The 25,607-nt window shown below is 35.8% G+C and overlaps 2 protein-coding genes across 6 annotated transcripts in view; one reads left to right on the plus strand and one right to left on the minus strand.

The window, feature by feature from the left end:
- Window positions 1-1,644: 1,644 nt before the first annotated feature.
- On the minus strand, window positions 1,645-25,513 carry BLZF1 (basic leucine zipper nuclear factor 1). 2 transcript variants are annotated; one of them, XM_038542604.1, is made up of 7 exons: window positions 25,151-25,513; window positions 23,846-23,921; window positions 14,203-14,642; window positions 12,487-12,686; window positions 10,419-10,547; window positions 7,596-7,815; window positions 1,645-3,003 (listed from the first exon to the last, which is right to left on the minus strand). In XM_038542604.1, the coding sequence occupies exons 2-7, from the start codon at window positions 23,874-23,876 to the stop codon at window positions 2,818-2,820; spliced, it is 1,206 nt and encodes a 401-aa protein (XP_038398532.1). In that variant the 5' UTR covers window positions 23,877-23,921; window positions 25,151-25,513; the 3' UTR covers window positions 1,645-2,817. The 2 variants fall into 2 exon arrangements, with proteins under 2 accessions (XP_038398532.1, XP_038398531.1); XM_038542603.1 differs by lacking the exons at window positions 23,846-23,921; window positions 25,151-25,513 and adding an exon at window positions 19,505-19,646.
- Window positions 20,614-25,607, plus strand: part of NME7 (NME/NM23 family member 7) — a 262,304-nt gene continuing 257,310 nt past the window's right edge. The window contains exon 1 of one of the 4 annotated variants that reach the window (XR_005362112.1): window positions 20,614-20,700. Coding sequence is in view for 1 of the 4 variants with exons in the window: in XM_038542605.1 (XP_038398533.1) it covers window positions 20,680-20,700 (21 nt within the window). In the remaining 3 variants the exon portion in view is untranslated. Of the gene's footprint in view, window positions 20,701-25,207; window positions 25,351-25,607 lie in introns of those variants that run through there. The other 3 variants (XR_005362115.1, XM_038542605.1, XR_005362114.1) reach the window with 3 other exon arrangements.

Genomic DNA, 25,607 nt, shown 5'->3' on the forward strand with positions numbered 1-25,607 from the left:
TTTCTTTTAAGATAATTTATTCATGAGACACGTAGAAGCAGAGACATAGGCAGAGGGAGAAGCAGGCTCCTGCCTGGGAGCCTGATGTGGGACTCTACCTGAGGCAAAGGCAGATGTTCAACCACTGAGCCACTCAGGTGCCCCCAATTATTCCTTTTTCTTTTATTTGATGTTGATAATAATTTCTCCATTTTATTTCTGATTTTAGTTATTTGCATCTTCCTTTTTTCTTAGTCTGGCTGTAGATTTGTCAATTTTGTGTATTTTTTCAAAGAACCAATTTTTGATTTCCTTGATAGTGTTTTTCTGTTCTCTATTTTATTACCTCTACTCTGATTTCCTCCCTTTTGCTAGCTTTGGCCTTAGTTTCCTCTTTTTCTAGTTCCTTACAGTGTAATGTTAGGTTGTTGATTTGAGATCTTCTTTTTTTCTTTTGTTTAGCTATTTATTATTGACAATCATAAATCAACCATTGCAGAGGTGTGCCATTAGTTTGTGGTTATGAATGTACATATAATTTGTTTTTCTGATAAAATATACATAACAAAACATTTTGGCCACTTTTAAATGCATAATTAACTGGCATTAAGTATTCATACTTACAATCACCACCACTTTCCATCTTCAGAATTTTTCATCATCCCAATGGGAAATCTGTATCTACTAAAAACTCCTCATCTTGCCTTCCCATGGCCCACTATAACTGTTATTTGTTTTGTCACTATGAATTATTTCACATATCTACACCATTTGTCCTTTTGTTTCTGACTTATTTAACGTAGTGTAATGTTTAAAGGTTCATTTATGCTGTAGCATTTATCAGATTTTCATTCCTCTTTAAGGCTAGTATTCCATTGCATGTATACACATTTAGTTTATCCATTCATCCATCAAAGGATACCTGTGTTACTTCCACCTTTTGGCTATTGTGAATGCTGCTGCTGTGAACCCTGGTATACAAATATCTATTTGGGTCTTTGCTTTCAATTTTTTGGGTATCTGCCTAGAAGTGGAATTGCTGCATCATATGGTAATTGCATGTTTAATATTTTGAGGAACTACCATACTGTCTTCAACAGTGGTCACACCATTTTTAATTCCCACCAGTAATGCACAGCATTCCAATTTCTCTACATCTTTGTCAACACTATATTCTATCTTTGATAATAGCCATTGAATGGGCAAATATCAATTTGTATTTCCTTAATAATTAGTGATGTGGAGAATCTTTTGATATGTTTATTGGCATTTTGTGTAACTTTTTTTAGAGAAATGTATCTTCTTGTTCTTTCCCCATTTTTTAAATTAGGTTGTTTGATTCTTGGTTGCTGAGTTGTAGAAATTTATTCTGGACCCTGGACCCTTATAAGCCATGATTTGCAAATATTTACTCCCATTCCGTAGGTTGCCTTTTCATTCTGTAGTATCTTTTGATGTACAAATGTTTTTAATTTTGATGAAGTTCAGTTTATCTATTTTTAATTTTGTTGTCTGTGCTCCTGGTGCCATATCCAAGAAATCATTGCCAAATCCAATGTCATGAAGCTTTTCCTCTGTTTTCTTCTAAGTAAACCTAAAGGAGAGGCTGAGGAATCAATTATAAATAGTAAATTAGATGGACTTGAAAAGCACATTAAATCAATATTCAAAATAAAGAATGTAGAGAAATTTATTGCCATTTCAAAGTATAACTCAGATGAATCAGACAAAAAAAATCACTAAGTTGACATTAAAATATTATTTTACCAGATTTGTCTTCAGAAGATTTCTCTTTTGATAAGCAATTCTGCACCTAATATAGTGTAATTTGGTATAAACATATTATGGATATTTTTAAAGGTCTATAAAGGGGTGTTTCATGATGGTCTGTCATAAATATACAATAATATATATTAATATAAATTATTAATGGATTGCATCTTGAATTTGTACAATGTTCTAGAAAGATCCTACTATTTCCATTATATTTTATATCAAATCAGATATTCCTATTGTATTGCATTTGTCAAAATGAGCTCAGTAAAATCTATTTCTCTTATATATGTCATGTTGCATCCATTCAAACTATGGAATTCCCCACACAAAACCAACATGAGAATAAGTTTTGCTGAAAGACTTGCTAATGTAGCTATAAAATGCTTTTAATTTCCTTAACATATAGCATTTAGTTTTAAAATATAAGTCCTTTCACCCATAGTATTTCCATAAACCGCCTTTGTAGTCCAAAAAAAATGGACACTCCCTCTACCTATCCCCCTACCAGCTATTATTCCTTTAGAGTGGGCACCAGAAAAATTTTCCTATAAAGCGCCAGATATGATATTTTAAGTTTTACAGGCCATACAAGCCCTGTTGGATCTATTCAATTCTGTAGTTGTCAAAAAAACAAAAACAAAACAAAACAAAACACCCAACAACCATAGGCAATAGTAAGTGAATGGGTATAGTTGCATATGACTCACCCTGCATTAGAGTACCAATATTTAATTTGCTTATATTAAATACATAGCAAGATATAACTTAGGGCCTAAAATAAAGGTAGGATCTTTTTCTTTCAGAGTCCTTTAGGAAAAGCATCATGTAAGCCTGGAAAGTATCATCTGCTTTAAATATATCTACACAGTTTCATTCTTTTCTTACCCTGAGATATTTATTAAGAAAGGGTAATCTATGGTCCAGGACATGAAACATCTTTGGGGATATATATTACTTAAATAGAAAGGGACATTCTATCATTATAAGAACTCCAGCTCCTAAATAATAATGACTCTTGGGTAAGAAGCAAGTGCCTGTAGCATGCCTCCAACATACTGAATGTTAAAGGACAATAAGTTCTCCCTGGCAGTGATTGCAGCAATTGAAAGTTATATTTTCATATCTAGTATAGGGATGAAATCGCCCAATATTTTTCTTTGTCGTAAGTAAGGCAGTTGGTGAAGACTCAGAAAATGGATTATCAGGTGAGCTTTCTGTACAGGTAACTGGATCCAAAATGCGTAGAACCTAAGGAAAATAAGAAGTAATGTCAGATATATGCCTTGTGATGTATCACTACCTTTAAAGCCCCATTTCATTAATATGTAACGATCATAAAAAATAACATCTGAATGATGAATTTGATTGGTTAGAGAACTTATCCTTTTTCCAAAAAGCTCTAAATTTAACAATGATGTCTAGTTATTACATTACCTAGGTTACCTATTTTTCAAAAATGAAATTAATGTTTTTATAGATATTGGTGAAAAAGCATGAAAACACAGAAGAAAATATGGTTATATCAATTCTACCATAAGTGATGTTGATTTTTATCCTTAACCAAAAAATACCCAACACTTTCCTTCTATGATCTTTCATTCAACTGCCTGGAATCAAGATTCTGCATTCTTCTAATGAAATCATATTTCAAAGATTTTAATAATTTTCTTGTAAAATCAATGGCTTTTCATTTCTCTATTTCTAATGTATATGCCATATTTTATGCTAACAACTGTGTTCTTGTTTCTTGGGTTTCATGGATACCATGTTCTCCTAATTTTTCTGCTCTGACTTGTCCTGCCATTTCCTTTACTGAGACCCACAACAGGGGGAACTGTTGGATTGAAAAGAATTTCTAATTAAGGACAAATATAACATGCTTGTTTAAAGCTCCTGTTTCTCATGTTTATATTCTCTTGACGATCATGATGTGAGGAGGATGGGTTATGATGCAAACGAGGTAGGTACTACAGTTGGAAAAAGCAGTGGGGGAAAGAGCTTTCTCTCTCTCTTTTTTTTTTTTTTTTTAAAGATTTTATTTATTTATTCATGAGAGATAAAGAAGAGACACAGACAGAGGGAGAAGCAGGCTCCATGCAGGGAGCCCGATGTAGGACCTGATCCCCGGACCCTGGGATCATACTCTGAGCCAAAGGCAGAGGCTCAACTGGTGAGCCACCCAGGTGTCCCTTTCTCTCTCTCTCTTTTTTAAGGTAAGCCTATGCCTTATGTAAGGAGCTTTCAGTTATGGTTGGATATGCCTGTTTCTTTCACTCCCATATTGTCCAGCCATGTTTCTTCCAAGTTACCACCATACCCAAAGAGCTATAGCTAATTTAAGAATGGCCTGGCACTATTTAAGAGCCAGCATTCTATTTTAGGACCTCTGTTTTTCAACTAGGTTGCTGTTTTTTCCATTTAGTTTTTGAGATCCTTCTATTTTTGTAAAATTTGGTTGGGTGCTAGAGGACAAGCAAGATGAAGGGCTTAAAGTTGCTTATAAATTTGGAAGGGAAAATAAGAAAAGTATGGAAATACTCTCTATGTTATTCTATTCTATTCTGGAGAGAGAGAAACAAAATACCAAATGACTTCAGTAGAAGGAGACTGAGATCCCAGTACAGATAGATTTCTGTAGGTGATGTGGAAGGATTTTAAGCAGGGTACCTTTCAGAGAAATCATGCTACACACAGTTGGAAGATAGGGGAAAGGGTGGGCATTAAAAGAGACAAGGGAAGAACAAAGAAAGGGAGTTTACTGCAGTAATCCAGCTAAGAAATGATGACCTTGAAGCAATGGGGCTGAAAGCCTCACGAGACCCTAAGAAAGAAGGACTGTCAGTTATGTTAACTAATAGAATATGGTGAATAAAGGATCTAGACAAAGCCCTGGGGATACCCACCATTGCACAGTAAAATAGAATGGTCAGAGAGAAGAGTAAAACAAGGAGGGTGTGCAGTTATGTAAGTCAATGCAAGTGTTTCCAGAAAGGTGGGGTAGTCAGTTATAACACATGCCACTGGCAGCAATCGCACAGGCAGTGACAGTTTCCCAACAAGGAGAAGAGAAAGGATAAAAATGATGAGTTTAGTTTGGGTACTGATTCATTATGTGAATAGCTGAGCATCTAGTATATGTACAGGATTACTATGCCAGATCTTGAGGAGACATAAGATACAGCCTTCACCCTTAAGGAGCTTAGAGTTTGGCAGAGAGAGGGAGAATCAAACAACTGCAATTTAACATGGTAAAGAGCCACAAGGGATAAATACACAAAATACAGCGGAAGCCTGAGGAAAGGACCACCTAAATTTGCCAGTGAGATTCAGGGAGGGCTGATTCTTAAACGTACAGAGTTGCTGGGAGGGTGGTCTGGGCAGAAGGAAGTATGTACAGAGGCTTGTGATACAATGGCATGTCTGTGCAATGAAAAGTGGTTAATGCGGCTGGGACTTGAAGAGTAGGGGGTTGGGGACACCTGGCTAATAGCCTTGAGAAGAGGAGATGGAATAAAGATTTTGAAAAGCCTTTTATACAATATGGAAGGATTGAGATTCCATAATGAAGCAGACTGGGATCTGTTTGAATAGGATACCAACACAAGTGGATTGGCTTTTTCCTTTTTTTTTGGTCTGGTATTTTAAAAATAACTGGCAGTAGAGGATAGTCTGGAGGCAGGTAAAAAGCAAGGGGTATTGGTGAGGAGGCTACTGCAATAATTAAGGCTGGAGGATAGAGGTGTGAACTTGGAAGAGGAGATAAATTAGAAGGAACTGACAGGATCTGTAAAACCAACAGGATTATGGGGATGAAGAAAATAATAATAAAAATGATATCTACCATTTATTGAGAAATTACCATATACTGGAATCTATCTGTGATGAGCTTCATATGCATTATTTTATGAAATCCTCAAGACATCTATATAGTGATATAGTTCACTAAGATAAGCAGTACAGGACAAGAAGCAGGTTGTCTTCTTTTTAAGGGGAGCAAGAAATACAGATGTCAAAGCAAGGAGAAAAGAGATTGTCCTATTTTCAGCTGTCTGTGAGATGCACATATAGAGATGTTACACTGGATATCTCTCTTGAACCCAGGAAAAATGTCTCAGAAGTCTCAAGCATAAAACTATGGGACTAGGATCCTCCCTAGAAAATACAGAAGTCTGTTATGAGAGGAAAGGCTCAAGAGTGGGCCCCATAGGAGGATGGCTCACCCCCTGCCAAATACTGCAAAGGAATGGTCACAGAAGTAGTGAGGATCTGGCAGTGGATAGTGTTGCAGAAACTAAGGGAGTTTGAAAAGCATGGGGAACAGATTCGTATGGAATACCAACTTAAAATAGAAAAAATGTGACGAAGAGGAGTTCTGGGAGGGAATATAAGAGGGCCAAGAAAGAGTACGGTCACAGAAGTCAAGGGAATATCAAGGAAGGAGTGCTGATATACAAAATATATGGTAGTAAAGTAAGCATTCATGACCTTTCTACAAGCAGATTTTCAGAATAGCAGCACTGGAAGACTACTGGGATAAGTGATGGCAGGAACTGAGGAATGGATGGTACACAGGTACATACAAGTATGCACAGTTTGTACAAGATACTTGTTCTTGCCTATAAAGGTGATAGGGCCTTATCAAAGAACTTAGGCTAGAGGGAAGTTTTTTCTTTTTTAGATGGAAGACATGTGGGTGTGTTATAAGCCAAAGAAGAAAGAGCCGATAGAGAGAAGGGATAATTTGGGGAGGCCTACCAAGCCTGGAGGGGAACCATGCTTTGGGGAGGAGGGAGAAGGGACACCTCTTCCAGTGAGAGAAATGTACACAAGGCTGGTTGCCCTACAGGTAGGCATCTAGATATCAAGTGAGACCTTAAGGAAATTTTCTGCCTCTTCCTTCTTTTTTTTGTGAACTAGGAACTGAAGCCATCTGCTGAATGTGAGGTAATAGTTTGACAGGTACAGAAACAAAGAAGGCAAGTAGCTGAAGGACTGACGTTTTCTGGATACCTGAGAGAAGGATGATGAGGGAAACAGACACTTACAAATGACATCCAGGCAAGTTATGGTGGGAAAAGAAGCCTGGAGAGTGAGCTGATGTGATGAAGAAAAAAAATGTAGGGATCAAGGGAATAAAGATTATGTGATCAAGGAACAGGGGTAATCAGAATAAAGAATCAGGGCTGGAAAAAAGGTTGAGATCATAGGTCACGGAGAGAGGTGTTGGGCTGATTTTACAAGTGGAACAGTTCTGGTTAATGATGAGGCCTAAGACAGGGACACAGGAGTCGCACAATGAAACATAACAGAGGTGATTTTGGCCGTGCCAGTAGGACTATGAGACCACAGCATCTGACAGCTCATTAGCATGAACCCTGAATTAATCCAGGATTGTCAGTGTCAATAGGTGTACACTATTTGATTCTGCAGGATTTGGCACATCCACATCTATATATGAGCATTAACAAATAATTTGTGATGTCAGAAGCAATCTATTATCTATCTACTCATGATTACTGAATTAAAAATTCTACACTAGTTTTCATATCACAATGAACTCAGGTACAAGATTATCAATGATTATCAATGACAGCTAAAAGACATGCTGTTTCAAAGCAACTACATTTTTCTTCTTAAGGACAGAGTAATAATGTTTCAGGAATTAAAGCACAGAGAAGGAAATAATTTTCTCCAAGATCACAAGCACATTAGCATGAGAATCAGGTTTAGATCCCATAATTCCTAACTCCTAATGCCAAGCACCTTGCATTAAACATACCACCTTTCAGTAAGAGGACAGTCTTAGAAACTCCACAGTCCACAAAAGAGAAATATTTTACCGTTTCAGCCATTTTTTCTGCTGGGGTGCTGCAGAATTCAACCACTGATGGAATCTTTTTTTGACTGTTAGTGCCAACATTTCCCAGCAAATGAGCATTTACTGCTTTTGCCAACTTGTGATTTGTTAACGCTAGTTCTGCTGTGGTGTGAGGTTGTGTACTAGGGTAGTAAGTTTGTTCTCTTCCCCATTGCAAGGACACTAGCAGCTCCTCCAACAATCTGCATAAAGACACAGGAATACTGAGTATTAATAAGCGGATAAAATATGAAAATCAAGAATACTAAATAAATGAGAAACATTCTTCTGAAATCACATAATATATTTCTCCCAAATCTTTTTCTCAGAATTCAATAAATTGGGAATTCTGGTAAAATAAGACTATAGAAAGCATTTATATATTTATCAGGTAGTTATCTGGAAGTCATTCAACACAGTACTTTTTTTAGTTCTCAGTTTTTAGTACAGGTAAAATATACTAGTATACTCATCTAGTGGTATAGGACTATTGATCTGATTTGTGTATCTATTGAGTATTTCTTTTTTTATGAGCTACATGAATGGATTTTTGAATGATAAACTAACTTACAAGTCCTAGGATAAAGTGTACTTGGCCATGATGTATAAATCTTTTTATATATTGTTGGATTAGGACTTTTGCATCTATATTCATTGGAAATATCAGTCTGTAGCTTTCTTGTAATATCTCTGTCTAGTTTTGTATCAAGATAATGCTTGCTCCAAAAGTCAGTTGGAAACTGTTCCCTTCTTCTGTTTTCTAGAAAAGTTTGTGTAAATTTGGCTTTATTTCTTCCTTAGTTGCTTGCTACTATTCTGCAGTGAATCTGCCTGGAGTTTCCTTTATTGGAAGGTTTTTAACTAAAGTTTCAAATGCTTTAATAGGTTAGGGTTGTTCAGGGTATTTGTCTTGAGCATTCTTTGGTAGTTTTGTGTCTTTTAAGAACTTTGTCCATTTCATATAAGTTGTTGAATATTCTGGCACAGAATTGTACATAATGTCCCCTTATCATTTTATGTCTACAGAATCTAAGTAATACATTCCCTTCCTCATTCCTAATAATGGTAATGTGTTTCTTTCTTTTTTCCCCCCTCATTATACTGACTAGAGGTTTCTTAAATTTATCTCTTCAAAGAACCAGCATCTGGCTATTTCATTTATTTCTGCTTTCATTCTTGTTTTCTTTCTTCTGCTTTATTTGCTCTTTGCATTTCTTAAAGAGGAAACTTATATTACGGACAGGACCTTTCTTCTTTTCTATTATGAGTATTTAAAGTATTAAATTTCCCTTTAAGCACTTCTTTAGTTGCCTCCCATGAAATCTGGTATTTTAATATACAGTTTTCCCTTGAACAACATGGGTTTGAACTGGTGGGTCCACTGAAAGGCTGATTTTTTTTTTTTGATAAATATATATAAAGATTATGTGATCAAGGAATAGGGGTAATCAGAATAAAAAATCAGGGCTGGAAAAAAGTACTGTAGATGTATTTTCTCTTCCTGAGGATTTTTTTTCCTTATGATTTAGTAAGTATTTTCTCAGGCCTACTTTATTGTAAGAATGTAGCATTTAATACATAGAACATATAAAATATATGTTAATTAACTATTTGTATTATTAGTAAGGCTTCTGGTCAGAAGTAGGCTATAGGTAGTTACATTTTAGGGGGAGTCACAAGTTATACATGGATTGCATGGGGGGTAAGCCTCCCCAACCTCTGTGTTGTTCAAGGGTCATCTACATTATTTTTTCATTCTTATAATTTCCCCTGTGATTTCTTCTTTGACTCTTACTGATTTGATTTGTAATAAATTATAGTCCTTGACTTAAGATGGTTCGATGAATGATATTTTGACTAACGATGGTGTGAAAGTGGTTAACATTTAATAAATAAAAACTATATGTTGAATTTTGAATTTTCACCTATTTCTGGTCTAGCAATTTGCAGTACCGTATCTTCTCATGTTGCTGGGCAGTGGGAGTGAGCCACAGCTCCTAGTGAGCTAAATGATCAGGAGAGTAAACAACTGATATACTCACAATTTTGTACCTGTATAACCATTCTGTTTTTCAGTTTCAGTGCGGTGTTCAATTACTGAGATATTCAACACTCTCTTTTAAAACAGGCTTTGTGTTAGATGATTTTGCCCAAGCATAGGCTAATGTAAGTGTTCTGAGCATGTTTAAGGTAGGTTAGGCTAAGCCATGATGTTCAGTAGATTAGGTGCATTAAATTAATTTTTGACTTATATCTTCAACTTACAATGAGTTTATCGGGATGCAACCCCATTAAAAGTCAAGGAAGATCTGTGTATAGCAGTACAAACTATTTTTAGGAAAGAACATTATTTTGATAGTTCTGGAGCCTGTGGACATAAAAGTAAACTCTAATACTGTAGAATAGTCCTTAGAAAGATCTCCTTCCAAAAAAAGACAAGTATACTTTTTGGCTTCTACCAAAAATTATGCAAAACTTAATGATGTTCTGTATGTTGGATACTTGAATTTAAATTAAAAAAAGAAAAAGAGGAAGAAATTATACAAAACTGCTATAACTATAACCAAAAACTACTTTTAAATCCAGAGATTTCTTCTATTATGGCTATAATTAATTTTCTTCTAATTAAGAATCTAAGAAGTGTGTGATCTTATTTCTTTAGTCTTCTTCCCTCCCTGGGCATCTATTTTAAAATGCTTACTTGAAGTATGTTTCATAAGTTATTAAATGTAGAGACAGTAAACAATTATCACAATAACAAAAATTGCAAGAGAAAGAAGAGTTCAGAATGTAATGAGTGCCATACTTCTGGGTAGCTATCATTTCCTGACGAAACTGTTCCCGTTCACTCAGGAGATCTTGAATAGCACTCTGTGCATCACGGTTTTGACGCTGTAAACCTGCTCTGGAATTGGTTAACTCATCTGCCATAACCCTGGAAAAGATTAAAATGTCACTTATATACATTCTCTGACAATAACACACTGTAAAGAAGTTAATATACTACTTTTATTTTCAAAAGCTTACAAAGAAGAACTGAACCTAGTCAAGTTCTCAGTTTTTAAATTTTCACTAAAAAGCATTTAAAATGTTTATGATCTTAGAACTCATTAAAGGGATTTCAAAATATTTGTTTACAGAACGACAAAGGAAAAGTTATTTAACTTTCCTACAGAGTGATTTTTGGAATGTACCTCCACCTTACTCTAGATTGACCAAATTTTGAAGAAAATAACATTAACTAAATGTTTTTAAATACAGGAAATTTTAGAGGAAAACAAAAAGCACTGCTTTCCTATCACTCAGTTACCTTCTTGTCCTTAAAAAAAAAAATTAAATAATACAGAAAGGCTGATATAAAAGGGAAATTAAGTCTTATCTCCTGTCCAGCATTCCTATCCTTCTCTTAAAAACAATAATGTAACCAATACAGTTTCTTATATATTTCTCTAGGAAAAAAAAATACATATGTCAACATAAAAGTATATGTTAAAAAAAATATATATCCATTTTATTTACAAAACAGGGATTACTTAATACAAAATTTTCTATGCTGTTTTTTTTTATCTAATAATTTATCTTTTCTTTCATATAGGCAAATATAGAGCTCTCTTTTTAAAAAAACAACAGCTTCATGTTTTCTTCTGATTGGATGTACCAAAATTTATTTAACCAGTTCTCTATTAACAGAGTTGAAGTAAAATTTTAAAGTATGCTTATTTAGCTGAAAATTTTAAAACTAAAGTCTAGGACCACAGTGTTACTGACCAAAGATTAAATCAGTTAAAATATCAATAAAGTTGAGTTTAAGCTTTATTGCCCTTAGAATGTTACCATCAGCATTGATAAGGATGTTAAGAAAGTTAATATTGCAATAATCTGTATGACACATGCATGATTTGCCTCTTAATATGTTCAGTGAGCATGAACTTTCATTCTAACCCAATAAACAGTACATTCATTTCTCCACATACCATCCTATACAAACACAATTAGAAAACAAATTAAGGACTTTAAGAGAGTAGTCAATTACTGGAAAGTATCATAGACATTAAGACATGAAGAAATATTTTCCTACAAATTTATTCATCACAATCAATGATTCTTGAAATACAGCCTGGAAACGTCTAATGTTATGTAAGAAATCTCCAGATAATGGAATTTCAAATTAACAGTTACTAAACCATGTGTAAAGCATATGGCTAAACAGTGGAAATATACAGATGGATACCATCCAGACCCTATCCCCCAGTCAGTGCTGGAAGGAGCGGGATAAAGAGACCAAAATTCACAGTATATAACAGAGTTTCCTAACTACCAGTGTATCCATGGACCTAGGTGAGGGCCCTGGGGGTTTCAACTCTGATCGAGAGTAGCCTCATCTAGTATGCCATACAAATAATTTTGTTTTCTGTTTGTATGTGGACAGAAAAAGGTTGGGAAGCTCTCTTGTATACTTAATACAGTTAAAAGAGCTACGAGAACAGAGCACAGAAGAGAAATAATGTTTGAGTTTTCCAGATAGAAGATGGGGAAAAATACTTTGTTTTTTTGTGATTTTATTTATTTTATTTATAAGAGGTCTGAGTTTAGTTTTGTTTCTTAAACATTGTAGGAGGAGTAATTTCAACTATAGAGGAATAATCTAGAATTCTGGAATGTGGGAGAATCTTATGATATCACTTTTCTATTTAGGGAGCCTACTGTATGACTATCTAGAGGAAGGACAGTCCATACATACTTATAAATATATGAAGTACTTTGACAATCTAAGTCAGAAATTCTCACACTACTGTCTATTTTCTTGGGCTATCGGTAAAAAATCCGACAGAGCAAAAGCTAGGAAATGAAACACTATTTAAAACAGAAAATACCTGCTTGCGAGGAATTTACTCCGCCACACATCACACTGTATTGACATACGTTCTAGCTGTTCAGAAAGTTGAGCTGTGTTTTGACCTAAGGCTTCATTTTCTAAAATAAGCTGATTTTTCTCACGAGATAGACGTTCAAAATGATACTGAAGGTCATCCCCAACAGAAGCCACTAGCAACTTTTTTAACTCACGATTGACCTAGAAGAAAACATGACCATTACAACCAGCTGAAAGTAATGTCAGTGACTTCAATGTATCAAAATGAAAAAAGAGAAACCACGTTCCATGTATATGGACCTCCATTCCTTAAAGTGCATATCAAATAGCAATATTAAAGTTTCATAATCTATATAAACCATCTGTTTCTATCTCTAAATATTTATATTTATACTCTATGTGATTATAAACTGAATCTCTTCTAATAAGAGTACCATTACCACAAAAGTTATGAACTGCTTCCAGTCAACAATTGAAGGCAAAAATTAGAAACTAAACCAAAAAATTTTGCCAAAATACATGACAGAGAATTTTTTTAGTGCTTTTTAAATCTTTATCAGGATTTAGAAATTAATTTCTTTGTGTCATAGTTTTTTGTTTGTTTGTTTTTGTTTTTTTTGAGGGAGAAAGAGAATCTTAAGCAGGTTTCATGCCCTGGGTGGAGCCCAATGTGGGGCTCGATACCACGGCCCTACGATCTTGATCTGAGCCAAAATCAAGAGTCCTATGCTTAACTGACTGAGCTACTCATGCATTCCCTACACCATACTTTTTTAAGAATTTAAGCAAAGGAAGCAACTCAGGATATCTATAAGCATGTTCTTTATCTAAAAAGTGAAAAATTAAAACAAATGTTCAATAGTAGTAGGTACTGATATATGGTACAGCAATGAAAGACCACTGCTGGTATTAAAAAATGATATTGAAAAAGAATATTCTGTGACATAGGAAAATGTTAATAACTAAAAAAGGCAAAAATGAACTCAATATGTATAATTACGCATTTTAGCTAGATGGTATAATTATAGTTGGTACTATTTTCATTTTTTGTATTTTCTAAAATATTTACAAGTAGATATGTACTACTTTTATAATTAGAAATTAGTTATTTAAAAAATATTAAAGATATATTTAGATAAGAACCACTAAATATAGTGCCACTTATAAAGGCTAACATCTGGCAAAAAGATGAAGAGTCTAATAGAGAAACAAAAAAAAGGATGAGGATAAGGAAATGTTTACTAACATCTAAAGATTAAAGAAACACAACAAAACACTATAGATCATTTTCCATTTACAATGAAGATACTAACCCTTACCTCACCATTCTCTTTATCCCAAATATTATATATGCATAAAACAAAAATACTTGGAACTTACGGATCCTTAAAACAGGAATTGTTAACTAGTGAATTTCAAAGTGTAATTTGGCCCATCTTTGGTCTGGAATTTTATAACCATGACTTCCTTTCTACCATATAAGTGGTCTTGATCAAAGCACCAGTATCCTTCCATCTTTAACTACATTTAAAGTATAAGTTCCCAATATATTACTAGTTCTATAAGAGGTGCTGAGAAAGAGAAATTTAAGAGAAAATCTTTAGAGCAATGACAAGTCAAAATAAATGACATTCCAAGAGGAAATATAGTTTTCTAACACGTAGGCTTAAAAGGGCCAGGTGTAAAGAGAGTGCTCATTAAAGCTATTTATTCTTACCTCTGTCTGTACTCTGAGCTGGTTTGAAAGACCTTCTTTGTCCTGTAGTAACCTCCTTTCAGAGTTCTTGAGCTTTTCCAATATATTCTTTACCTCTGATAGTTCCTTTCTGGGTTCTACGATTCCTTCTGACTGGCCAAGGAATTCTCCTCTATGATGTCCCAGAGACTTAACCTTTGCATTCTTGTTGGGGATGTTGTGGGTTATAGCAGCTTTAGGAACTAATATTCTTACAGCTTCGACTTCCACTGCTTTTTCAGTGAGAATTTTTCCTAGCTGAAGAACTCCTGGGCTTTCCCCTGCAACTGCTTTCTTCCATGGATTCTGAAGGATGTGATGCTTTATGGGTTGGACTCCAGAGGTAACTTCAACAGATTTAGGTGACTCCTCAGTTTCCATTCCATCTCCTGCTCCTCGGACTGGGGTTGGAGTAAGGGTGACTATCAAAGGAAAAAGAAAACATAAGCTACTTGCTAAAAAGGAATACCAAGGAAAATGCCAAGACATGCTTTATCCTACATTCAAGATTATTGGCACTAAAAATAATACAAACAATTCAGAATAAAAATTAATTTTCAAAACAATCAGGTGTCAGTAAAAGATGAAAAAAGAGTTATAGGTTTGAACTTTCCTTAGGTAAATGGTTTTGCTCTTGATAGAAAATGTAAGAGATTTGGAATCAGGGTATTTGGTTCCAACTTCAACTTTCTAGTATGCTCCAGGGTAAACAATTGAACCCTCCTGAATCTCTATTTCATATTCTGTGAAATGGAGATAGTAAGAACACTCTGGGATTGCCGTAAGGAAAGATGCAATAAGATCAAGCACTTGGCACGCTGGAGATACTTCATAACATTAGTTAAATATAAAAATAAATGTAAGTTAAATGTAAGTGCATTTTTAAAGCCATCTACCTCAAAATCTATTCACCTGTTTTATGAACTCTTGGCAAAGAATGCTTCGCACAAGCTACCCAACCAGATAACACTCTCTTCTCTAGGCCCTAATCAGGCTTTTATTTCTGCTACTTCTTATCTCTTAAATGGTGTTTTTTGCCATTCACTGTGATTTGTGATTCAAACTTACCCCTAAGAAGTTAGCTTTAACACTACTCTTTGCGTTCGATCCTCCCAACTGTTCCAGGATACTCTCTGAATGCCTAAGGCACTTACTATTTCAAATAGTTTGAAACTTAATCGCATCTTTCCAATAATTCTGATAAACACATAAGAGCGGGCATCCTGCCCTAAACAAGTGGAAGGAGCATGGTATTATAGAAATGACATTAACTTTGGGATAAATCAGATTTGGTTTTGAATCTCATTTCCATCATTACTGTGCAATCACGGACAAAATCCTACAGTTATCTGAGCCTTAGTTTTAACCTTCATGAAACAAATTTAATGATATCTATATCCATAGATATAGATATATCATACCTTGTGTCTAAATTAGAAAATGTTAAGTAATGAATAACCAACGCTTGTAAAAGACTTACCATGTGCCAAACACTATTCTAAATACTTACATATAACTCATTTAATCCTTACAATGTGCTTTTCAAGTATGTATGATTAGTTCTATTTTATAGATGAAGAAAATGAGGCACAAAGTGGTTCAAGATTTGCCCTGGTAAATAAGTAGAAGAGACAGATGGAGGTAGTTGAGATGATACTTAACCTACATAAGAGTTCTCGAATTAGTAGTTCCAGTAACATCCCTTTGAGCTACATGTTAGATTTTGTTCCATTTTACAAGTCCAGCCTACGCTTAAGAAAGTGGAAGCCAAAGCGTAAGCATAGTAATTACAAATTTTTATTCAATTTACTATATGCCAAGGATTCTTTTAAGTCCTTCTGATGCATTATATCATTTAAGCTTTACATGAGGTAAGCATAATTGTACCTATTTTTTTAAGAACTGCAGAGGCTTTGAAAGGTTAAATAGCTTGTCCAAATCATCAGTGTCAAACTGGGATTGAAGTCCCTATCTGACTCCAGAGCTAAGCTGTTAATTAGTCTGAGAGGCTTTCCACAAACCAGAATTATTGCCTCATCAATCTGAAGGTATTGCCCCTGCTAAAACCACATTTGTCAGCTACAAAAGACCAAAGAATTTACATAACGGTTATAGTGAACTTTAAAATAAAAAGCGGCTCTCATCTACATCAAACCCGAGTGGCTTCCTATCACTCAGAAGAAAAACCAAGATCCCTACTCTGGTCTGCAAGGCCCTCCCATCATCTGCCTATCTCCTGACTCTCTCAACTTCAGCTGGTTCAACTTCAGACACTATGTTCCTGTCTGGTTGTTTTGTTTTTTTTTTTTTTAATGTCTTAAAAACTCCTTCTGCCGACATTTCTCTGCTTAGAATGTTCTTCCCAACTCCCTCTTTCCTGCCATTAATTCCTTTTCCTCCTTGTAATCTCAATTCAATTCTTTCCTAAGAAAAGCCTTTCTCTCACCTTCCCAGATTAGGCTGGGTGCCCTGTTTGTGTGCACCTGCTGCAAGACTGCATTTCTCCTTTCCCCTATCTATCAGAATGGTAAATTGACATTTTCCCGCTCAATGTAATTATACAAGTATCTGTGCCCTCCTCTAAGATGTAGGTCCTATGAGGGTAGGGACTATGAGTCTCTTGTTTACTACCATATTTGTAGCAATGTGCCTTACACCCAGTACTGCTTAGCTAATAGACAATAAATGAATGATAACAAGGGGAGGGACAAAGTACGAGCACTTATAACAATGATTATAATGATTATCTTTGAGCGGTCATGGACAGCAACCATGCTGCTTGGTACCTAATACTGACCAGACATTGTATGAGATAGTAATTTCCTGAACATAGAAGTCTGCACTACCTAATTTAGGGGACAGGACATACATATAAAAAGAAAACATGCAAGCCATGTATTACAGGGTAATATATAATAAGAGTGCAATATGTGGTGTAAAATTTCTACCAAAATTTTATTTTTAGAGAAATATTAATAAGAACAATCATGGACCAATCTTTAGTGAATTCATTACTATTATATTTTTATATTTATACCTTCTAAGGCAAAGACAAGAAACAGAATTCCTACTTATAAAGAAAAAAAAGCCAAAGTATGTCCTTCACCTCAATTTCTATTAGATATCAGTACCATGTCCTGATCAATTAAATATTAATATCTAATCACTAATTAATCATGTTTCACTGTAACCCATGAAGTCAGGAGAACAATTTGGTAAGAGCAATAATGTCTTATTAAATAAAACTAAAGCTTTCTTAAGAACTTCCAACATACAAAGCCATATTAAAAAAAGGGATCTATGTAACAGTCTATCAAGCAAAGACTGCTGTCACCTTGATTCCTGATTCTCATCCTAGAAACGGAATCTGCCAGCAAAGAACCACAGGAAATGGTAAGCTTGCCCAGGATGATGTTTTAAAAAAACAAAACAACTATGAAAAAATTACCTATAAAGATGTTTTCTAGCAAGGGAAATACCTAACAAGAAAACCTTTCTGAGGTTTATTTATTAGCTTTCTATTTTTTAATGAGCTTACTTTTTTTCTTTTTCACAAACTTTGTTATATAGATACAGAAACTGCAGAGCAGAACAGATTATCTTCACACAGTCACACATGTATTCTCTAGTTTTTAACATTACATTAAAAGATATGAAGAAGAAAAAATTACCTAAATCACTCTAAACTTTTCATTCCTTTACATTACTTCATTATTTTTGTTTGTAATCATAATTAACTTGAGAAGCTCAGTCTATTTTCTATTTTGCTGCAGTCTTCATATTTTTCATTTCATGACTACATTATTTTTTCAAGTTAATATAATATTATTTACTTATTCCATTGTTGGATATTTAGACTTTTCCCAACTTTTTACTATAATAATGCTTTAGTGAATAATGCTTTTATGCCTACAGATTTTTGTCAACTTCTTTTGAACACATTCCCAAGAATGGAATTAATATGCCAGGTGAAGATCTGTATTGTCAAACTGCCTCACGAAATCATTCTCTAATGTGTCAGTAGATCTGTCTTATGTTCTTATTTGTTTTATGTGTTTTTTTTTAAAGATTTTATTTATTCACGAGAGACAGAGACATAGGCAGAGGAAGAAGCAGGCTCGATGCAGGGAACCCAATGAGGGACTCAATCCCAGGACTCCAGGATCACACCTTGGGCCAAAGTCAGGTGCTAAACCGCTGAGCCACCCAGGGGTCCCTCTTACGTAGTTTTATTTTTTGTATGCTCAACATCAATGATTTAACACAATACTTAAAAAAGTGAATCAGAATACATGTAAAGTGTTTAGAATGGTGTTTGGCACAGTAAGCTCTCACTAAATGTTAGTTTCTACTGCTTTTGTTATTATTCTTTTAAAAACCCTAATAAACTTTGGATCTTGATTAAGGGGAAAAAGCAAGCTTCAGTTATGCCATCAAATATAATTCTAACTTTTATTTTCTTATGCTCAAGTCTTACAAAAGTATATCATTAGACTTTAGAACTGTTTTTACACTTTAGATTTTTTGGGGGAAATTTTCCCTAAATATGTAGCAGTGTACTGGGAATCTTGAATTATGTTCGAGAGGAGGTGCAAAGATAGCTGATGTATAATGTGTTCTATTTTACAAAACATTTTCCATTAGAATAAAATATTTTGTCATTTCCATATTGAATGTTAACTTGGGCCTTTGGGTGAACTCCACTTTCAAAAAGAAGAACAAAGGAATTACTTCAGAAAGTGAAATAGTTTGGTATTTCAGATATGCTGTAGGACGTTAGCACTTAGGAGGAGAACTTCCACTGAACTGTTTCAAAAATAAAGGCCTGCTCCCATGTTCTTAAAATCTTTTAAAAAGTTTTGTCTACCTCTATCTAAAATAAATTTGTCACTAAGGCATTCTGTCATTTAAGAAGTTATGCTGAATCATGAATTAACTACAGATTAATTTTAAAAACAACAAAAAGACAAACTAGAATTATACCATTCAGGTCCACTTAAGCTGAAGAAATAAGCAGGTGTAACACTCTGCCATGATTAAACCATGCCATGATACGATTTTTAGGCAAGTCCTAACATTTTTGAGTTGCAATTTTAGGTAATGGAGATTCAAGAACAAATCAAATAATAGTTACTGCTAAACTTAAAAGACAAAGTAACATTAATGAGTATTTAAAATAAATCTCCTTTCAAATGAAACACATAAAAAAATTCCAGTGAAGAAATTCTATCACCTTGGTTCAGCCTCAATGTACTCTTAACTTTATTTAAACTGTTTTACTTACTCAAACATTTATGAGTGCAGGAGTTGTACAACATGACATGGCAGCTGTAACAACTCTTGTGATAACTATGCTTCTAGCTAATGTGCACAGGCAAGGAGGCGAGTGGGTCAGGGCTTTCCATTTTCTCACCTGGCAACTTGCTTTTCATAATTCTATTTTTCCTTATGACACACATAGAAGTCTTTATTACATAGGTACTAAGCACAATCTAGGACACGTTCCTGAGCAGTTATCATCTCTCAGGTGGGAAGGCAATGAATGATTCATGTTACCAGCTCCATAGTTATGAATGATGTTTAAGTGAAGCAAAACATTATCTGCTCTTCCCCCTCTTTGAAGGGAAACAAAACGATTCTTCAATTATTTGCCAATATTACTTCTACTTGTGATCAGTTATCAAAGAATGAAAATGTATCTCAAGTTTATGGCTCATACTTATTGCCTTCCCCAAAGATAATTGAAGTGGAGGGAAAGTACAAATAATATTCTCTAAAAGGAGTTGGCAAGTTTTTTTCCATAAAGGGCCAGATAAGAAATATCTGTGGCTCTGTGGACCATTTTGCTAATTTAGCAAAGCTAAGGATATTATATAGGTACTTATATAAAGAAGATAAAAAAAAATCCCTCATTTTCAAAGATGAAACTCAAACTATAAGAAATTGAGTAAAGTTTGGTTTGTTTGTTTGTTTTTGTAACATAGGTCTAATAATGAGAAGCACAGAATTCTTTTTTATTTGGGATAACTCTTGATTTAAGTGGGATTCAAAGTTAGTGTTCCCCATCATCAAACTGATTTGTAAATATTCTCAGGAGGCTGAGTGCCATAACTTGCCAATGCTTGCTGTAGAATACTGAGGCAAAAAAGAATAGGATTTTATAGTCTGTCATTAAAGAAATATTTCTCCTTTTTTCATAAAACTTCTCTATGTCTGTAGGATGGTGCAATAGAGAGAACACTAGACTCTAGGTCAAAGTGCCTTAAGTCTCTATTGCCACACATTGTGTGACTTTGGGCAGATCATTTAACCTTATTCTCCTTTCATCCCTCAGTGCTTTCAGAATAATGCAAGTATTGAGAGTAGTTTAAAATAATTTGTTTTTCTCACAGACCTGATTATTGGGAGCTCCACAAGACAGGGTGTGGCTCCTAATCTTTGCATTGTCAGCCTAAGAAAATGGTGCTTGGTACAGAAAAGGTGAGTAAGTGCTTACTAAAGCTTGTCAATATTAATATGCTACTGAAAAGATTTCATTTTAACACCCCAAAACTAACTCATTTAAAAACTGCTTAGTTTTCCCCCTTCACACCAAAGCATTAATTCCTAACTCAGTTATGGTCTGACCAACTTTTCAGAATATATGCAGATTCAGCTATCAAACAGTTAACAATTTAGGGATTGTCACTCAGTAATTTAAAATCAATATTCCTTTAAATGTCACCAATATCATTTAATAAGGTTTAGTTACTATTAAACTAGAAAAATGTTATAGACAGTGGACTTAAAAATTAGGCCCACATTCACTGACATGGAATCTAAACATTCTTTTTGTCACAGGCTCCATGAATAAAGAGTTCCCTGGTAACATACGTGGGGGTGAGGCTGTGCACTACATCTCTGCAGCTTCACAGTGTATCAGTATGCTAATGGCTCTGAGAGGTCCTATAGTATAATCCCTCCTTTTATCCAGAATTTCCCAAATTTATCTACTTGTGGATTCCTTTTTCATCTAATACATGTTATTCCACAGAATGAGTGTTAAAGTTAGGCTGCTTTATGGAATTCTAAATATTTAAAAGTCTCAGACTTTCCTATTTGGTTTACTTTCACTAAACAGTCTAACTTGAATACCTTTAATTTTTTTTTTTTTTTTTTTTTTAGTGAATACCTTTAATTTTAATTTTGCTCTCAAGAAGGTTTTGGATTCAAATTCTAATTTTTGAATTGTTTCTCTCTCCCTGTTTCCCATCCACATGAAGCCCTAGCAGCAACTGTGCCTCCTTCTCATGATGACAGTTTTGCTCAGATGTCCACTGAGAGGAAGTTCTGTTGCTAACAATCAATGCTGCTTTGCTTGTAAGGCAGTTATAGGAAGTACAGGAGACTAGCAAACGTCAACCATGATAAGTGAACCTTTTTTTAGGTCATGCAATAGAAGGAACTTTTTTGTTCGCTAACCACAGTTAACATTATATTAAGTAGGAAGAGGATTAGCAGCTGAATTATGTATCTTACTGTAAAATTAAGATCAAATGAAATAATGTATGTGAAAGTGCTTTATAACTCTAATCCTCATTACAAACAGGGAACAAAAAATAATTTGCATTCCCAGAGGCTTCGCAATAACTAACTTTTAATCACTAATGATAATATATTTAGGTTTTGCTTTTTGCCAAGGACCATGTTAATGACTTTCACCTTAGTTACCATTTAATTGCTCTATTTCTTATTAATCACCAGTTTATTATTTTCATGACATTCTTTGTTTTGCTTACTTTAATACTATAAAAGCTTTATGGTAACTCTGAAATGCTATTAACACAGCACAATCTTCTCTTTCTTCCTTCCTAAACAGATTTAAATCCCCTCACCTCCTTTTAAAAATTTTATTTATTTATTTGAGAGAGAGAGAGAGAGAAAGCAAGCAGGCACAAGCACTGGGGAAAGAGAGGGAGAGAGAGAAGCAGACTCCCCAAGGAGCCAGGAGCCCCATGCAGGGCTCGATCCTAGGGCCCTGGGATCATGACCTGAGCTGAAGGTAGACGTTTAACCAACTGAGCCACCCAGGTGCTCTGATTTCAGTCCCTTTTAAGGAGTTCATTGTTGAAGGTCTATTTGCTACAAATTGGCTTCTGGAAAGTAGTTTCCCATCTCTCACTGACAGCCCCAATCTCTGGAACTCACCCCACCCAAGAATAACCTGAGTCAGGAGGCCCTCCCCTTGGGACATGCTAACACTGTTACTAACACCTCTGTGAACATGGTCAGTAGGTGAGAAGGGCCTGAATCACAAGGGAAGAAATCTGGGCTATAGACCGATTTGGAAGTTATTCTTACAGATAATTACTGATGCCCTGAGAGCAGAAGAGAAAGAGGGCTGAAACATATTAATATTGAAAAGATAAACCAGAGGAAGAAGAGGATGAAGAAAGAAACAGAGAAAATGTTGCTAGAGCACTGGTGTCCAGTAGAACTTCCTGCAGTGATGGAAATGTTCTGTATCTGCATTTTCAAATGCAATAGCTACTAGCTACATGTGGCTAATGAGCACTTGAAAGTGTCTAGGGTGCCTGAGGAACTGAATTTTTAAGTTTTAAAAATATTCATTTAAAGTCAAATAGCCACATGTGGCTACTGCATTGCAGAGTGAAGGGCTGAAAACAAGAGTGGTATCATGGAAATCAAGGAAAGAAAATATTTCAAAAAGTGGGAATGAGCAACAGTATGAAATGTTATAGAGAGGACAAGCAAAGCAGGACTAACAAGTTAACTACTGTATTTAGCAAGTGTGATGGGTTGAATTGTGTCCCTGTCTGCAAATATTCATATGTAACCCTCCATACCTCAGAATGTGACTTTATTTGGAAATAGTGTCATTACAGATACAGTTAGTTAAGATGAGAAGATACAGGAGTATCTAAACCAATATGAATGATGTCCTTTTAAGAAAAGAAGAATTTGGACACAGAGACACAAACACAGGGAGAATGCCATGTCTACATAAAGGCAGAGACCAGGGTGATGCATCTCTAAGCTAAGGAATACCAAAAACTCCCAGCAAACCAACAGAAACTAGGAAAGAAGCCTGGAACAGATCCTTCCCTAGTGCTTTCAGAGGGAACATGGTCCTGCCAGCACCTTGATTTGGACTTCTAGCCTCTAGAACTGTGAGGCAATACATTTCAGTTGTTTAAGCTACTCAGTTTGTGGTGGTTTGTTATAGCAGCCCAAGCAAAATAACCTAGCAAAAGAGAGGTCTTTTATACTTCCTAGTTGCTCGACCACCTACTTAAATCTTTAAAAATATATATCTTCTTGTTTATTGAAATCTTAATCTTCTAGTGTATAGAAAGCATAGCTGCAAAACTTTGCTTTTACACTAAAATGTTTAACAGTAGTTTAACATTTGTAATGAATACTAACCAAGTATGTTAATATTCAGGTGGATTTCTGAGTACTGAAATGTAAACACTGCATTACAAAACAAGCATGAAGAAATCTGAAATACAAATGGCTCCCAAGAGCTCTATGAGATTTAGTAACCTGGCTCAAACATGCCTTCATCCTATGGTCATAAATTGTATGTTTTAAAAACAATTCTCATCAAAAGAAGAACACTTACCTTTTGTATCTAAACTTTCAAGAGTAGTCATTTTTTTAACCAATGAAAATGCACCTCAAAACTTCTACCGAAAAACCTAAAAATGTATAAAGTGAAAGAATTAAAACCATATCATATAAAGACAGTCACTAAGTCCCTGTAACTTAGATGTTAGAATATTCTACTTGTTTCTGCATTTAGTAGCCATGCATTTCAAAATGCAATTTCACAAGTGATACTGTTATGATATTGATATTGTTATGTAACAAAAAAAATTTACTTTCAAATTTGTTTCATGGTTTTCACCAAGGATACTCTACCACGTATCTGTCCTGAATTTTAGTTAAGAAACTGCAGTGAAGTTACCATAGGGGCTTTTGTATCACTGATAAGACAACGGGATATTTTAAAAAAGATTTTAAGAGAGAGAGAGAGAAAGCAGGAGAGGGGGAGAAGGAGACCCCCCCCCCCGCCCCGATTGAGCCAGGCGCCTGATTCGGGACTAGATGCCAGGACCCTTGGGATCATGACCTGAGCTAAAGGCAGACGCTTAACCGCCTGAGCCACCCAGGCGCCCGACAATAGTAATTTTAAAAGGATTAAAGTAATTGCTTTCTCAGGGGACATTAGTGATACTAACGTTTGATACTAATTTGCTCACTATATACATCAGAGAGGAGCTTCCGTTTATCAATTTAAACAGACGACAAAAATACTCATAACTTGCATTTTCTTGGGAATAAAAATTAAAATGGCATAACCTATGTTTTCAGAAACGTCCGTATGGCCTTACAGTAAAGCCTAAGGTTCGCTGGAGAACACCAGCAGGAACATGGCGCTAGAGCAGTGACGGGAACATGATGAACTGTACATTAGATGACATCTGGTTCACGACAAACAGTATTCGATTTAACGCGGCACAGAGTCTTCCGTAACTACCTCCCTTAAGAGTCCCAAATCTTCCTCCACTGCCCTGAAAACAGGTCTCCAGAGACCCGTTCGCAGGGGCAAGTAGCCCTGCCACCGCGCTGGGCCGCCGCGCAGCACACAGCACCCACACCGCGAGGGGCTCCCGGCAGGTCCCCCCACCCGAGGGGAAGGGAGCGCGCGGAGTGGGTGACCGTCGTGGAAACGACAAGCCTGTCAACCTCTGCAGCCCCGGTGAGCCCACTCCGAAGTTCCGTCCCTGTCTGCATAAGCTTTCCCAGAACCAAGGCAACCTTACCTTAAATCCACAGCGTCTGAGCACCTGACTCCCACCCACACCGCCGTCCCTTTCCAACACGCCCCTCGGTCACACAAACACAGACCAGTTCCTGGACTCACCGCCCAGGTTCCCCACTCCTCTGATTCCAGCGGGCTTCTCTTTACAGACTGTGGGGCTCCGCGTCTCTTAACTTCGCACACTCCTTTCCATTCCGAAGCTGACCCGCCCAGGCCTGCCTGACATCCAGCTGCTCGCTCACTATTAATCACATCCTGTTCTCAAGGGGTTCGTTTCCGGAATCGTTTTCCAAAAGAAAAAGGTAAATACGCTGCGGTGTCCTAAAACTCGAGTAACCCAGCACGTACGGTGTAAGGCTTCGGTAAGTGAAGAATGGATGGGTTCCTACTTAAAAATAAGATATGGACTATTTGGAGCTCTAGCCGTCTCTGCACTTAACTTCCGGGTCACCTATCAACCAAACCAAGTGATGACGCTGGAAAGAGGCAAGCAGGGTTCGGTCGTCCCAAACGACGCAATCGAGGGGCGGGTCTGCCTGTGGGTGGGCGGAGCTCCGAG

The sequence above is a fragment of the Canis lupus genome, chromosome 7 (assembly GCF_011100685.1).
Source record: "Canis lupus familiaris isolate Mischka breed German Shepherd chromosome 7, alternate assembly UU_Cfam_GSD_1.0, whole genome shotgun sequence".
Taxonomy (NCBI): domain Eukaryota; kingdom Metazoa; phylum Chordata; class Mammalia; order Carnivora; family Canidae; genus Canis; species Canis lupus.